The sequence below is a fragment of the Vicia villosa genome, linkage group LG4 (genome assembly GCF_029867415.1).
Source record: "Vicia villosa cultivar HV-30 ecotype Madison, WI linkage group LG4, Vvil1.0, whole genome shotgun sequence".
Lineage (NCBI taxonomy): Eukaryota > Viridiplantae > Streptophyta > Magnoliopsida > Fabales > Fabaceae > Vicia > Vicia villosa.
In genome coordinates, this window is record NC_081183.1 from 172,502,256 (window position 1) to 172,519,037 (window position 16,782).

The 16,782-nt window shown below is 35.7% G+C and overlaps 2 protein-coding genes and 1 pseudogene across 2 annotated transcripts; all 3 read right to left on the reverse strand.

Annotated features, from left to right (window-relative positions):
- Nucleotides 1–993: 993 nt before the first annotated feature.
- Nucleotides 994–2,907, reverse strand: LOC131595959 (uncharacterized; annotated as a pseudogene).
- Nucleotides 2,908–7,568: 4,661 nt separating this feature from the next.
- On the reverse strand, nucleotides 7,569–9,305 carry LOC131595960 (uncharacterized). The gene is made up of 2 exons (XM_058868501.1): nucleotides 8,756–9,305; nucleotides 7,569–7,968 (listed from the first exon to the last, which is right to left on the reverse strand). Exons 1-2 carry the CDS (start codon nucleotides 8,988–8,990, stop codon nucleotides 7,787–7,789), a joined length of 417 nt encoding a protein of 138 aa, XP_058724484.1. The 5' UTR covers nucleotides 8,991–9,305; the 3' UTR covers nucleotides 7,569–7,786.
- Nucleotides 9,306–9,557: 252 nt separating this feature from the next.
- On the reverse strand, nucleotides 9,558–10,742 carry LOC131598327 (uncharacterized). The gene has a single exon (XM_058870942.1). The coding sequence runs from the start codon at nucleotides 10,740–10,742 to the stop codon at nucleotides 9,558–9,560; it is 1,185 nt and encodes a 394-aa protein (XP_058726925.1).
- Nucleotides 10,743–16,782: the final 6,040 nt, after the last annotated feature.

Consider the following 16,782-nt stretch of genomic DNA (forward strand, 5'->3'; position numbering starts at 1 on the left):
TGGTATCAATTTTGACATAAAATGTTGAGATTTCTGTGAGGATCCGGTTGTCGCTTCTTCTACAACAACAATTTGAAGATATATATAATTACAATGTCAATGATGAGATTGTTCTGAAGCATCATTAACAAATGATATTTTGTGTTTTTTTTAAAACATAAGTTTAAGAACTTATGTTTAAACAAGGTTTTAATTATTTGCATTAAGTTCTATTTTGAATATGTGAACTGATTATATGAATTTTGATTAAAATGTAATGTGAACCTCAAATTGGAATGAGATTCTGGAAATTTAATGTTATTGCAATTTATTGTGAAAACGATGTGAACTGTTATTTTATTTTTCCTCTCTAATTCAGGTGGTTTATTTTTCCTCTCTAATTCTGGTGGTCTGGATACCTGATCTGAAAATTATCGATCCAATTTCGATTTTTCAATAACAAATCATCCAATATCCAATCCGGTATCAGTTTACCCAAACATACCGGATCGGTTTCAGTGCAAAAAAATTACTCAATACTGTTCTGGTCCGGTCCTCTGGGTTAGTTTTCAATCCAACTCTAAGGACCTTGGATGCCCGAACCGGTCCGGATTGAAAACAACCCTAGCCGCATGCAAGAGCCCGAATTCAAATATGAGATTCTCCATTAGTGTGTGAATTTAACCACTAGATTGTTGAAAAGAAAAAAAACTATATTTATCAAAATCCAAAATAAGATCTGTCCCTACAAAGTAACATTGGAGTAAAATTCCTTTCTAAACCACCAAAGTGAGCATACATTTTTTGTTGCTGTTGAAATATCCCAATCGATTATAAGCGACTATTATCAGAGTAAAAACAAAAAACAGCTGCTGTTGTCCCATATTTGGTTCACCAACCACTCAGCATACACCACTACATATATTATCTTATTAATAATATAACATCAGATAAGATGGTCAGACTAAAACTTAGATTCTTTTCCCACATTGCCAGAGATAACAATTAGCAAAATTCATAACAAAAATTTTATTCCATCAAAAATTCAAAGGCTCATTACCAAATACATCACAAATACTTTATTCTTGCCAGAATTCAAAGCTGTAGTCTCTGGCTAGTGCGAACAGAGACAAACTAGAAACAAATACATCCAAGATGAATTATAAAAGAAAATTTACCCAACAATCATATAAAACATTGTAGCAAATGTTTGATCCCCAGATCTCAAGTTGATTCATTAATGGGAAGAAATTTTAAGGTTGAGGTGGAACCAAGACCTCCAACTACCACTTCCCCCTGCGGGAAAGTGACGAAGTCCCACTTCCAATATCAGCTGCTTCATTTGTAGAGTGTGGCTTCTTGCATAACACGAAATTCCGAGCTCCTTGTGATCCGATTTTATCCCATGGACTCAAAGCCGCTGCACCATCATACCACAATACACAGAGAGGGGTAGCTTGTTTAGAGAATCAATTCTAAGCATTAAAAATCAAGTATGATGGAAGTAATGGTGATTATACCATAAAATTATGCTAAAAAGTTACAAATATAAATGACTTAATTTCATTCCAACTCACTTTTAATCCAAGTGAAAAAGATAATTCAAAATCAAAGTTTGAAAATACTCCGCATTCAACTTAATTACAAAGAACTATATCTCCTCTTGACTTTTCTCTTTCTCTACGGTCTACACACACACGACCTCCCTTATCAAAGAGAGGGACGGTCCTCAAGGATTCCATATGCAAACCAAAATGTGAAAAATAAACAGTTACAACAACAAAGTTATGGCAAACTTATCCTTTCAAATCTCAATCAATCTAGCAAGTTAAAAGACTTAAAACTATGCATTGTCTATGCAAAAGAAGCTAGGAACTAACTACAAGATAAGTGAGGAATCAAATAGTTTGGGAACTTGTTGAGCATGTGTGCCATGTTTTCTTTATACACAAGAGTCAGGGCTCAAACCCTAGACTCCTTGTTTATGGTACCCAAGTCCCCAACCAGTCAGACCAACATTACTGGAAAACATAAAACATAATTTCGACACGGACGGCCTAACACAACCCTCTTCTTTAATCCGGACTTGACAACAATGCATAGCAAAGCTAACATAGGTCCAAAGGTAAATAATTTGTCATCAATACTTTCTCAACAACTAAACTTATAATTTCCATCCTATTCCTCTCACTCTATCTATATAGATTTGTTCATTTAAACAAATAACAATAAATTGTGAATTAATAGAAGAACGATACTCATACTACATTATGCAATTGAAGAAAAAAGATCAATACCATCAGATCCATGATGAGGACAGTATAGAAAGAAATCTCTATGATCACTCCCCAGACGCGGCAACCGTTCTTCACGTGCATAGGACTTCAAGGTAGTATCAATAACAGCCTCAACAAGTTCCTCCTCATCCACAACAAACCGAATCGGTCCAGCACTCCCCAACACATTGATGCTAACCAACAGTTTCTTGCCGCCATTGGCGTTGTGATTCTTCTTATGCTTGCTCAACAACATTGTGTCCGTATTAATTACCACACACTACAAATCACGAATCCAAAAAAAACACAAACAACAAACTACACCCTAATTGAGTTGAAATTCGTAAAGAATTTAGAAAGAATGTGGAAAACTGATGATTTAGGGTTTTGATGGATCGAGACCGAGGCAGCGATAGTGCCAACCTTGCATGCAGGAAGCGAAGGGGAAGAGGGATGGGAGGAAGAGAGCGCTCGCCGTTGTTGACGGTGAAAGGGAGCGCATGAAATCAAAGGGGAAAAGGGTTTCTAGCATTCAAGAAGATCTGAGAGAAATTGGAAAGAAAGAGGTTGGTGAGAAAAGAAGACAAAGAAAGTGAAATGTATATATAGTTGAAATGAAGAAGGATTCAAATTGAAATTAGGTGTTGGCTGTTTGTTGCTTTTCTGTTTACGTAGTGGCACACTGGCACCTTTTGACCCGGATAAAAGAGCAGTAGTTTCACCCTCTATCCCATCTAAATTATTTGGAATAAAATGATGTCCCAAAATGAATGACTCATTTCAATTTTTAATATATTTTTTTCTAATTCTATTCTCTAATTATTAAAAAGTTCATCATTTTCAATATATAATAAGGATACTATGGTAAAAACAATGTTATCTCTTTTACTTTTTTACATTTTTTGCTGGGTCACTCAATGTGGGACGGAGGAAGTAGGTTGTAACTAGCGGTGGAAATAAGTCACACTGATAACAGAGGTTTACATGCTAGCCTATATAGGTTCAGGCTAGGCCACACATCTTTGTTAAATAGAAAAAGCTCCGATCCTAAACATAGTCTTTTAAACCTTTCTGGTCGGTTTATTTAAATAAATATGAACAATTTTTTATTATTATTATTATGTTATTTTTGTACTTTGAATTAAAATACATAAATAAAACTTGATTATTTTGAAGACCTTGTAAAAATAAGATGAAAACACGCAATGAATATTGTTTTTATAAGTTCTCTTAAACAAGTAGTCTCACATAATTTATGCTAATACATAGTAAGTTAAAATAAATAAATGCAAACAAATTTTTAGTCTCTTGCTTTTTTTAGTTAGTTATTAGTTAGTTAGTCTATTTAAACATTATTTAAATTGCTTATTTACATATGTCTAAAATAAATAGGCTTTTATGTAGGTTAACAGGCTAACCAGATCTTCAAAAAGGCCAGACTCAAGCCCGACTTAGACTTCAATTTTTTTAACAGACTACAAATTTAACAAAGCCTAACTCGGCCCGATATATTTCCACCCTAGTTGTAACAAATTCTCATATGTCAATTTCATCTTCTTTATGATATATCTCTTACTTTAAGATTATTGTATCTTATAACTGACTACATATATAGGTTTAAAACAATCTAAAATTTTCAATTTAAGCAAACACAAAAACAATTAAAATTATAATAAAATAATACTACTTTTTATAATTCTTTCTCTATATGGTCTTTAAATAAATCACTAAAATAATAATTTTTGACTATGAAGTTTTGATGATGACAATATAATTAGAATAATTACATTTTAATGTTTGTTTTTATGTATAGAACAATTTCTAACCATTTATCTGATGAAGGAGAAATAGAAATGATCGTTTGCACTTAGATAAAGAAATGATGATCTACACTCATATAGAAAAACATAAAAAAGGAGGTTGAATTGTGTTGACTTTTCCTTCTTAAAATTTGTTATCAGGTTTTGGCTCAAAATCTTATTTAGAGTCTGATTGATAGCAGTAGGAAAGATTGAAAAGAAGTAAAGTTGCTCAAGCATACAAGTGTCACGACGCGAAAAATACTCGAGTGCATCGCACACTCGAAATACAATAGAGTCGCCACCGAACTTTATTTATTCCAAAAGAAAAGAGAAAATATCGATAAAAACCACAAAGAACGCATGATAAGATGGTCATCGCAACCAAATTAGGATTCGGGGGTTGGTGATGCAAGGAGAACTTATTAGCACTTCTCACACCCGTTGTACTCAACGGGGACTATTTAGTTAAACTTGTGATTGAATGTTAGCGTGATCTTTACTTGCTTCCTAATTATTATGCTAGAAAAAGAGAAAGAAAAAGAAATGTTTTTGGTATTTTTTATTATTGGGCTCGCCAATATTTTAAAATCTTGTGGCCACGTATTCTCATGGTGCAATGAAAAAAACAGTGCTCCGTAATTTGGGTTGAAAGATTGAGAGTTTGTTGGTTGATTTTAATTATGAAAATGAGCTTAGTGTTACTTCAGCGATAAGACTCGTTACTTAAATTGTCCGCTCTTGGGCGATGAAGGAGTCACGCTTAGGCAATGAAAATGATTTGCACTTGGGCGAAAAAATGATTTGATGAGTTTGAATGGTTTTTAGAGGATTTGGGTGCCAAATGTCCAAGTTATGCGGCTCATACTCAAACACTTAGGAAAACTGTTGTTGTTGTTGTTGTCCCATATTTGGTTCACCAACCATTACATAAATTTTCTTATTAAGAATATAACATCAGATAAGATGGTCAGACTAAAACTTATTCTTTTCTCACATTTCTAGAGTAACAATTAGCAAAATCTATAATATAAGAAAAGTTGTTGTTTTGGAAATCACAAAAATACTCTTTTGTTAGCTTAGTCTAAATTAGGGGTGTTCAAAACCAAACCAACCCAATAGAAAACCGCAAACCAAACCAAACCGAAACCGCAAAAAACCGCATTTGGTTCGGATTAGTTTGGGTCATTTTTTAACAAAACCGCACGGTTCGGTTCGATTTGCGGTTTGTATTTTGTAAACCGAACCAAATCGAATCAAACCGCATTATGTTTTAACCTAAATATTACTTAAATCACATCCAACCCAAACTTAAACCTATTATACATTAGTCTTATGATTACGAACAATTTTCTCATCCTTACACATATAATTTCAGTCTCGATCTTCTCAAATCTCTGATAACATTATTGCACCTTCTTTGCCACATACATCTTCCCACTTCTTCTATAATCTCTACTTTCTTATATTCTTTCCTTTTCACCTTCTCATTTTTATTAAATGTTTCGTATTTCAGTTTCTTTTTTATCGCACATCTTCTTCTCTAATCTCTCAACATTTTTTTTCTTTTTCACCTTCACTAATCTTTCATCTCTTCTATTTTTGTTTTATTATAATAATTTTTATATTATTTTATGTTATTATTTTATATTTAGTATTCCACTTTTGTCTAATTTAATTTTTACATATTAAATGGAAAATTATTGTCAAAATATGACTAGTTTTGTTGTAATTTGATAGTGTATGAATGTCTAAATACAAAATTATGTTGTCATTTATATGTGTATGTATGACTCAATAAAATATTTGTAAAAAACCGAACCAACCGAACCAAACCAAACCGCATTAGTTTGGTTCAGATTTTTTTTAAAAGCCAACCGAACCAAACCAAACCGCACTATTTTTTCTCTTGCGGTTCGGATGATTTTTTTTGTCAAAACCGCCCAAACTGCACCGCGAACACCCCTAGTAAATTAATAATTTTATGGGCAATTTTTTTTATTTTATTTTTTTATTTTTTTCAACTCACTTTTCACTTTTTTGAATTCAAATCATTTTTTCACTTCTCTTTTTTTATTTATATAAAAGTAGAAAATAAAAATAAAATTATAATTCAACAATAACAATTAAAATGATTTTTTTGAAAATCTATGCTAATAACAACACATCAATATAATTAATTCAATATGAAAACAAAATATAACTAATTCAATATTAAAAAAAAATTGTGCATATATACATTAATGAGGCTATTAATTTCTCTCTCTTGATGAATTCAATGGTTGATATTTCTTCCTCTCATCTCTCATTTAAAAATTGCTCTCACTTGATATGCTGCCTATATATATATATATATATATATATATATATATATATATATATATATATATATATATATATATATATATATATATATATATATATATATATATATATATATATATATATATATATATATATATATATATATATATATATAGAAGACGGCTCAAGTGAGAACACTTGATTATTATGAGAAATGAGAATAATAAATCACAACCATTAAATTTAGATTTGTTGATTTTAATGAACTAGATTGGTTTCTCTTTCTATGTTGATTTAAAATAAATATTAAGGATCATAGAAAGAGAAACCAATCCATTCCATTAAAATTTATTGGCTGTGATTCATTGTTGTCATTTCTCATAATAACCAAATATTTTTGGTATTTATGATCCAAAAAAAAATTATTCAAAAAAAAGAAGTATACGGGAAAAAAATTATTATTGATCTAAATTTTATATACGAAAATTTTCAATTGATTCAAATATTTTTGTAAAAGATACCTAAACATAAATAATATTTGTATATCGAAAAAATCTATTAATGATCTAAATACTATTATATATATGAAAAATGGTATTTGTGATCCAAAAATTTTAATTGAAAAATGGTATTTGTGATCCAAAAATTTTGATTAAAAAATGGTATAGGGAAAAAAATCTATTATCTATTATTAATTTAAATATTTTTATATACGAAAATTTACTATTAATTCAGATATTTTCTAAATGATAACTAAACATAAATGATATTTATTTACGGAAAAAGATTTATTATTAATTAAATATTTTTATATACGATAACTTACAATTGATTGAGATATTTTTGTAAAGATCCCTGAACATAAATAATATTTGTATATGTAAAAAAATCTATTAATGATCTAAATATTTTTACATATGAAAAATGATATATGAAAATGATATTTGTGATCCAAAAAATTTTGATTAAAAAATGGTATACAAGAAAAAAAATCCATTATTAATTTAAATATTTTTATATATGAAAAATGATATTTATGATCCAAAATGATATACAGAAAAAAATTTATTATTTATTTAAATATTTTATATACGAAAAATCTACTATTAATTTAAATATTTTTTTTTCTTTTTTTTACCTTCTATTTAAAATAAATATATTATCTAAACAAATGCTCTTATATAACCGTGCATGGTTTGTTACTAGTTCATAACAAAAGTTTTATTCCACCAAAAATTCAAAGGCTCATCACCAAATACATCAGAAAAACTTTATTCTTGCCAGAATTCAAAGCTGTTGTCTCTGGCTAGTGCCATTAGAGACAACCTAGAAACAAACACAGCCAAGATGAATCATAAAAGTAATTTTACCCAACAATCATGTAAAACATTGTAGCAAATGTTTGATCCCCAATCTCAAGTTGATTCATTAATGGGAAGAAATTTTAATGTTGAGGTGGAACCAAGACCTCCAACTACCACTCCCCCTGCGTGAAAGTGACGAAGTCCCACTTCCATTATCAGCTGCTTCAATTGTAGTGTGTGGCTTCTTGCATAACACGAAATTCCGAGCTCCGTGTGATCCGATTTTGTCCCATGGACTCAAAGCCGCTGCACCATCAAACCAAAACACAGAGAGGTGTAGCGTGTTTAGAGAAACAATTCTATGCATTAAAATTTAAAAATCAAGTTTGATTAAAGTAACTGCATGGCGATTATATCTTAAAAAGTTACAGATATAATTCAATATGCTTCAATATGCGAACCAAAATGTGAAAAATAAGCAGGTACAACTACATAGTTAAGCAAAACTCATCCTTTCAAATCTCAACCAATCTAGCAAGTGAAAAGATTTAAAACAATGCAATGTTTATGCAAAAGAAGCTAGGAACTAACGACAAGATAAGTGAGGAATCAAGTTCATAAACACCTATTTCATGGGTTTGGAAATATCTTAAGCACACAAGACAAGACGTGCACCATGTTTTCTCCACACACGCCAGGGTTCAAACCCTAGACTCCTTGTTTATGGTACCTGAGTCCGAAACTACTCAACAACATCAATCAAACCTTATCTCATTAAGTGGGGTCGTCTACATGGATCAACTTTCATTGTAATGTTCATTACTTCCTAATTGATCAATGTCGTAGACATTCAACACAGTTTTGCGTTCGCCGTCCACGGCCTAACACAACCCTTTCCTTTTATCCCGGCTTGACGACTATGCATAGCAAAGAGGTAAATAATTTGTCATCAATACTTTCTCAACAACTGAGCCTATAATTTCCATCCTCTCACTATCTATATAGATTTGTTCACTTAAACAAATAACAATAAATTGTGAATTAATAGAAGAACGATACTACATTATGCAATTGAAGAAAAAGATCAATATACCGTCAGATCCATGATGAGGACAGTAGAGAAAGAAATCTCTATGATCACTCCCCAGTCGCGGTAACCGTTCTTCACGTGCATAGGACTTCAAAGTAGTATCAATAACAGCCTCAACAAGCTCCTCCTCATCCACAACAAACCGAATTGGGCCAGCACTTCCCAGCACATTGATGCTAACCAACAGCCTCTTGCCGCCATTGGCGTTGTGATTCTTCTTATGCTTGCTCAACAACATTGTGTCCGTATTAATTACCACACACTACAAATCACAAATCCAAAAAAAAAACTCAAACAACAAACTACACCCTACGAAATTGAGTTGAAATTCGTAAAGAATTTCAAAAGAATGTGGAAAATGGTTGATTTAGGGTTTTGATGGATCGAGACCGAGGCAGCGATAATGCCAACCTTGCATGCAGGAAGCGAAAGGGAAGAGAGATGGAAGGAAGAGAGCGCTCGCCGTTGTTGACGGTGAAAGGGAGCGCATGAAATCGAAGGGGAAAAGGGTTTCTAGCATTCACGAAGATCTGCGAGAAATTGGAAAGAAAGAGGTTGGTGAGAAAAGAAAGACAAAGAAAGTGAAATGTATGTATATATATATATATATATATATATATATATATATATATATAGTTGAATTGAAGAAGGATTCAAATTGAAATTAGGTGTTGGTTGTTTGTTGCTTTTCTGTTTACGTAGTGTCACACTGGCACCTTTTGACCCGGAAAAAAAGAGGAGTAGTTTCACATGGAAATTTTTACAGATTAGATTACTTTTTTTTTTATGGAAACACAAAGATATATTAAGAAAGGACCGAAATGGCCAAAGATACACGAATCTCCTCAATCAGAGGGATAACACCTAACCACGTGCGAGATCCAACCAACTTCCCAATGCCCACCATATTATGAGCATCAGTATTGGACTCTCTACCAATGAACATGACAGAAGAAAACTTAAAATGATTACGAAGCAAACAACAATCTAAGACAATGGGCTCAATATCCGGCAAGGAGCACACTCCATTAACGCAGTCAACCACCCCAAGCGCATCCGACTGGAACATCACTTCCTCGAGGTTGAAATCATTAGCTAGCTGCATTCCCCACCGAATTCCAAGCGCTTCAGCAGCATCCGGATTGACGAAACTGGGAAACCTCTGAGTCGCAGCAAGCAAAATGCCATGCTTGGCAGACTTAATGACACAACCAAGAGCAACAGTCCCTCCCTCAAAACAGCCTGCATCTGTTTGGATAATCCACGCATTACCATACGAATTTTCAACCAGCGCCGGCATTAGACGATCCATAGTAACAGACCTGCTGCAATCAAACTCAGTTACAGAGAGCCACACATCTTTGGCAACAAGCATAGGACAAGGCCGAACCTTGTTGAAGACGGCATCATTCCTGGCTTTCCAAACCTTCCACAGACCAATACAAAGCACTTGGCACAACCTGGTGTCCTTGTACCTAAAAGTCCTCAACAACCAAACCATAACATCATCAACAGGCGGGATCCTTATTCCCAACGGGGGCGCGAAGAGCATTCTTTTAATAAAATCGCAACGCAGGAAAAGGTGAGCAGCCGATTCAGCCTCTTCAAAACAAAGAGGGCAAGAGGGGTCTAGAGAGATACCTTTCTTGCAAACGTTCGTCCGTAACGGTAAGATGTTTTTGACCAACCTCCACAAAAATTCCTTAATTTTATTCTCAATAGGCGCTTTCCAAAGCAACTTCCAAAAGCCATCTTCATCACGAGCTGAAGGTCCAGGGTTGTTGCTCCGTCTGGCATTTCCCAGGAGGTGGTACGACGTTTTGACCGAGAAATCTCCGTGCTTCTCAGCGTTCCACACTAGCTTATCTTCCAACACCACCCTAGAGATGGGAATAGAGGCAATATGAGCAACATCACTCTCTCCAAACAACTCTTTCAAGGAGCCCATCTTCCAACAGCAAAGGTCACTATCGATAAGGGAACTGACCATCATCTCATTGTTTAGCGGAACCAAAGGACTAAGGGGCTTGAAACCTGGTAAAGTAGGAATCTAATTATCGGTCCAAACCTTCACCCGCTCTCCGTTCCCTATGCGCCATCTAGCACCCCTCAAAACGGCATCTCTAGAGCTATAGATACTCCTCCATGCGTAGCTTGGTTTGTAACCCAAGCCTGCTTCCGCAATAGAACTACGAGGATAATACCTTCCTTTGAAAAACCGCTCCACTAGAGATCCATCTCCCTGCCAAAGACGCCAGAATTGTTTACTCAAGAGGCTGGTATTAAAATCCCTGAAGCCACGAAAACCCATACCGCCGTCACTTTTTGATCGAGCCATCTTGTCCCAACTCATCCAGTGAATTTTCCTCTCACCTTCTTTAGCTCCCCACCAAAACCTGGATATCATTGCTTCAATATCATCACAGACACAATCAGGGAGTTTATAACAACTCATAATGAAAGTCGGAATCGCTTGTGCCACAACCTTGATAAGAACTTCCTTCCCTGCCTTGGACAAAAAACCTTCTTTCCACCCCTTAACCTTTTTCCACACTTTCTCCACAACCAAAGAGAACACAGTTTTTTTAGATCGACCAAAAACTACCGGGAGCCCCAAGTACCTCGTATGGCTGTCCACTGCTTTGAATCCCAGCTTCCTACGGATAACCTCCCTAGCCGCTTCGCTGACGTTGCTACTGAAAGAAACTTCAGACTTTTCGAAATTGACAACCTGCCCTGAAGCTTGTTGATAGGTTTGGAGAAGTTGGAGAATTCTGTCCGCTTCCTCCTCACTGCCTCTAGAAAAGAGAAGGTTGTCGTCCGCAAAAAACAAGTGGGAAATAACCGGAGCTTTCCTTGCCACCTGAATACCATGGAGGTCCTTTGAGGAAGCAGCTTTATGTATCATACCTGAAAAAATGTCAGCACAAAGGATAAACAAATACGGTGACAACGGGTCCCCTTGACGGAGACCCCTTGCCGGAGTGAACTTCCTACTCGGATGGCCATTAACAAGGATCTGGTAAGACACAGAGGAGATGCAACGCTTGATAATCTGAATCAGCCCCGTAGGGAAATTAAAAGCTTCTAGGGTCCCAACCACGAAGTCCCACTCAATACGATCGTAGGCCTTGGACATATCCAGCTTCAACGCCATAACCCCTTTTTTTCCAGCTTTTTTGTTCTTCATCCAATGGAAGCAATCCATGGCAATAAGAGCGTTGTCAGTAATCAACCGGCCTTTGACGAAAGCACTTTGCTCCTCACTGACAATTCCAGGCAGCAGCTCCTTCAAGCGATTAGCAATAACTTTCGTGACTATTTTCATCACGACATTGCAGAGACTAATAGGACGGAAATCCTGAGGGAGCCTAGGATGTTTAATCTTCGGAATAAGAGCGATGAAGGTCGAATTAATCAAAGTGGGGTCTTGACCGTTGTTGAGAATACCCAGGACAGAATTAGTGACTTCACAGCCAACAATGTTCCAAAATCTTTGAAAGAACACAGCCGGTAATCCGTCAGGACCAGGGGCTTTGTTAGGATGCATTTGGAAAACGGCCCTCTTAACTTCTTCAGCAGTGAAGACCAGATCACACCAAGCTTTTTGATCCTCAGAAAGTTTACCTTGACAATTACCGCATGTTTCAAGAATATTTGAGGGATCAGAGGAAGAGAAAATTCCTTCAAAATATTCAAGCAGGATCCTTTCACAGTGCACCGGGCCACTCCACCATTTTCCTCTTGCATCCATGAGTTTCTTAATCCTATTAGTTTGCCTCCGTTGATTAGCCTTGTAATGGAAGAACTTTGTGTTTCTATCTCCCCCTTTGAGCCACACCGCTCGACTCCGTTGCCTCCACATGGTCTCTTCTAAAATCAGGAGCTTGTTTCTTTGAGCTTCAAGGGCTTTGTAATTGTCCATCTCTCTAGGATCCTCAGACCACCTTCTTTCTTCTTGAAGCAACTCTTCAATACGCTTGAGCTCTTTTGCTATGTTCCCCGTTCTCAAATGTTTAAAGACGTCCTGGAGGGCTTGAATAGACTTAGTTTTTTCAGAAATAAATCCTGACTTCTCAGACCACAAATGCCTAACCAAGCTCTCACACTTTGGTTCTTTAAACCACACATCTAAACAGATGCCGCTTACGTTCCGGGAAACTCTCCTTCTCTACTACAATCCTTAGGACAGCATGGTCCGAACCAAACCTGGGAAGGTGAAAGACCTTAGTAAGAGGAAAGGACTCCAAGAAGGCGTTATTAGCAAGGACTCTGTCCAATCTGCACTGAATATTGTCCAAACCCCTTCTCCCATTTGTCCAAGTAAAAGGGTAGCCAGAGAAACCAACATCCATAAGTCTGCAATTCTCCAAAGTTTGCCTGCCCCACGAAAGTTGAGAAGACGTTCTGCAATTACCACCCCGCTTTTCATTCTCTTGAACCGTGTCATTAAAGTCTCCAAAAATCAGCAATTTCCCACCCAGATTCCTTGAAAGATCTTCAACCAATAACCACGAATCACGTTTGCGCATCTCCTCCGGAAAACCATAGAAGCCCGTGAAGGACCAAGGGCCTTCTTCATCCTCCGACTCACAAAAACCCCCAATATGATTATGAGAGAACGACTGAATCTGAATAACCACCGGATCTTTCCAAAGAAGACACAAGCTCCCAGCCCTATCTCTACCACTCCCTCTACAATCCACAACCTGCGAAAACTTGTAGCCAAGCTTAAAAGATATTTTTCCCATTTCATCAACCTTCAGTTTAGTCTCCATCAAGAAGACCACAGAGGGGTTTTCAAGTTTGATGAGCCTTGACAAGGCTCGAACTGCCCGAGGATGCCCCAAACCCCTGCAGTTCCAACTCAAGAGATTCATTGGGGTAGGCGGTGTTGGATATCCAACACCACCTCTGGTGAAAAGTTTTTTGCAATATCTTCTCCAACAGCAGCTTTCCTCTTCTTTTCTCCACTGCCACAATCATCAATAGAACCTTCAGTTATCATAACATCAATAAGTTGCCTTTTCAAATTTTCCCCTCCTTTCATACGTCTTTGAGGAGTACCTGCTTTCCTTTCTTCTTTCTTCCTCACCCATTTCTTTTGTTGTGTAGCCACCTGCTTCTCTATTGTTTCCACTGGTTCTGCTACAGACAGATCAACGGCGCCCAAGGATTCAGCCACTGTCTCAATGTCCAAGCCATCTGGTTTTTCCTTTGAGTTCACTGAAACCAGCCTCTTTGGATCTCCACCCTCCTGAGCTTGTTGCACTTCATTGTCCTCCAGCAAGCCTTTCTCTTTCGGTTCACATCTACTCTGACTGGATGGGGCATTGAACAAACTCTTGCTGCAATTCCCAGAACTGGACTCCTTCTTCTTCACTTGATCACTCATCTTGGGTAACGGTGAAGCTCTTAACCATTGTCCATAGGATAAATCCTGCTCCTCCAGCTCCTCAAAACCCTCTTCAGTTAGCTCCTCCAGTGACTCACAATCTTTCAGCTGGTGTCCGATCCTCCCACAGACGAAACAAAAGGTTGGTAACCTCTCATATTTGAAATGCACCCGCAGGTTCTTCTCTTTGAATTTAACCACTGTTCCTCTTTTCAGAGGTAGTTTTAGGTCCACCGTAACTTTGATTCTCAGAAAACGCCCGTTCCTGCATGCTTCTCTTGTATCCATCTCTTCGAAAGTACCGATGATAGACCCAATCTTCCTTGCCATGGCCTCAGATCGGAGCATCAACGGGAGTTCGTAGATTCTAACCCAGAAAGGGCTAAAATGCATATTCAGATCTGACGGCTGCTCTTCACCTGAAACTCTCTTCAAGACTAACAGAGCTCTGTCGAAACTCCAGGGTCCATTCTTTAGAACCGACTCCAAATCCCTCTTCGATGCAAACTTGAACAAGAAGAGGTTTTTGCTGAGATCCTGGATTTCAACATGGTTCTTCAATCTCCAAGCATTAATCATAGTACTCTTAAATGCTCTCACGTTGTAACTGCTATCCATCCAGAGTCTACCCGCTAAGGTCGTCTGAAAAGATTCTTCCTCGCACACTTCCTCCTCCGCCACCACCACACCTTCCTCTTCCTCTTTGGAAAAGGCTATATTTTTCCACTGCTCCATAGAGTCAAGCACTATGCGACACAAGCCAAACACCCTTCAGCAAACAAGGATAGGGCGAAACCCACAAAAGTGGGAAGGGAACCAGGGGACCTGGGAACACGAACCAGAGTAGCCGGTGAAAAAAACCACCACAAACCCTAAAGTTTGGAGGGAGGGAACACGATAAGTTTCTTAGAGAGAGAGGGACAAACTTCTCTCTAGAAAACACGTGGAGAGTTTTTCACACAAGTCAGATTAGATTACTTTAGGTTGTGACTATGAGTAGAAATAGGTCAGACCGAAAACAGGGATATTCAGGCTAGTATATATAAGTTTAGGTTAGACTATACATTTTTGTTAAATTGAAAAGGCCTAGATTTTTTTTTTTATAATATAGTTAAAAAGGTTAGGCTTCAAATCCTAAACATAGTCTTTTAAACCTTTCAGGCCGACTTATTTAAATAAATATGAACAATTTTTTATTATCATTATGTTATATTTTGTACTTTGAATTAAAATACATAAATAAAACTTGATTATCTTGAAGACCATATGAAAATAAAATGAAAACACACGATGAATATTATTTTTATAAGTTTTCTTAAACAAATAGTCTCACATAACTTATGCTAATAGATAAGTTAAAATAAGTCAAAGCAAATAAATTTTTATCTCTTGCTTTTTTAGTTAGTTAGTCTATTTGAACATTATTTAAATTGCTTATTTACATATGTTTAAAACAAATAGGCCTACGACAGGCTAACCAAACATTCAAAATGGTCAGACTCAGGCCTAGAAATAAGTCTACGACAGACTACAGACTAGACTTAGACTTCTTTTTTTTTAACAGCAACAGGAAAATAGGAGAAATAGGAGAAATATATGTTGTTTTACTTAGACTTAGACTTCTTTCAAAATTGCTGCTGGTTCAGAATCTTATTTAGAGTTTGATTGATAGCAGCAGGAAAATAGGAGAAATATATGTTGTTTTATTAATGACATATATCTTGGGCGATGAAGGAGTCGCGCTTAGGCAATGAAAATGATTTGCACTTGGGCGAAAAATTGATTTGATGAGTTTGAATTGTTTTTAGAGGATTTGGGTGCCAAATGTCCAAGCTATGCGGCTCGTACTCAAACACGTAGGTAAACAGTTGCTGTTGTCCCATATTTGGTTCACCAACCACTACATAAATTTTCTTATTAAGAATACTAGTAACAAACCCGTGCGTTCGCACGAGTTCTGGTATGGGACGCGTATTTGTTTTAAATATATATTTTTTAATAAAAAATGTCTGATTACCCGTGAAAAAATAATAATTGAATGTATAATTAATAAAAAATATTTTGATCAGTAACTTCATGTCCCGTTAATAATCAATATTTTGATCAACGACTTCATGTCCCGTTAATAATCAATATTTTGATCAATAACTTCATGTTCCCGTATATAAATATTAGTTTGATCAATAACTTCATGTCCCTATGTACCTTAAAAAATATTTTGATCAGTAACTTCAAGTCTCGTAAATAATCAATATTTTGATCAGTAACTTCATGTCCCGCTAATAATCTTAATCAATAACCTCATGTTCTCTTGGACAAAAATTTTAGTAAAACATAATATTATTTTTGCATCAGATTTTATACGCTAAAACTAACTTAAAAAATATTACAAATTGTAAAATTGATTTACGTATTAAGTTCATTCACAAAAATTGTTGGCCTTAAAATCACTTACTATCAAATTCATTAAATGACTATTATGATAGTGAATGATAAAAAATTTAAAAACAATCATTAATTGTAGAAGGTAAAGTAAACCGTTTTAAGTATTAAAACCAATATATTAATTATTCCCCTCATAAATTGTAGAAAGTAAAGTAAAAGAAATATTTGAGTATGGATTTAGAGAAAGTTG

Coding starts and splice junctions, on each gene's coding strand:
- LOC131595960 (XM_058868501.1), bottom strand. CDS start 8,990: ATGTTGTTGAGCAAGCATAAGAAGAATCACAACGCCAATGGCGGCAAG. Junction 7,969..8,755: donor TCCTCATCATGGATCTGACG/GTATATTGATCT, acceptor TTGATGGTGCAG/CGGCTTTGAGTCCATGGGAC.
- LOC131598327 (XM_058870942.1), bottom strand. CDS start 10,742: ATGGTCAGTTCCCTTATCGATAGTGACCTTTGCTGTTGGAAGATGGGC.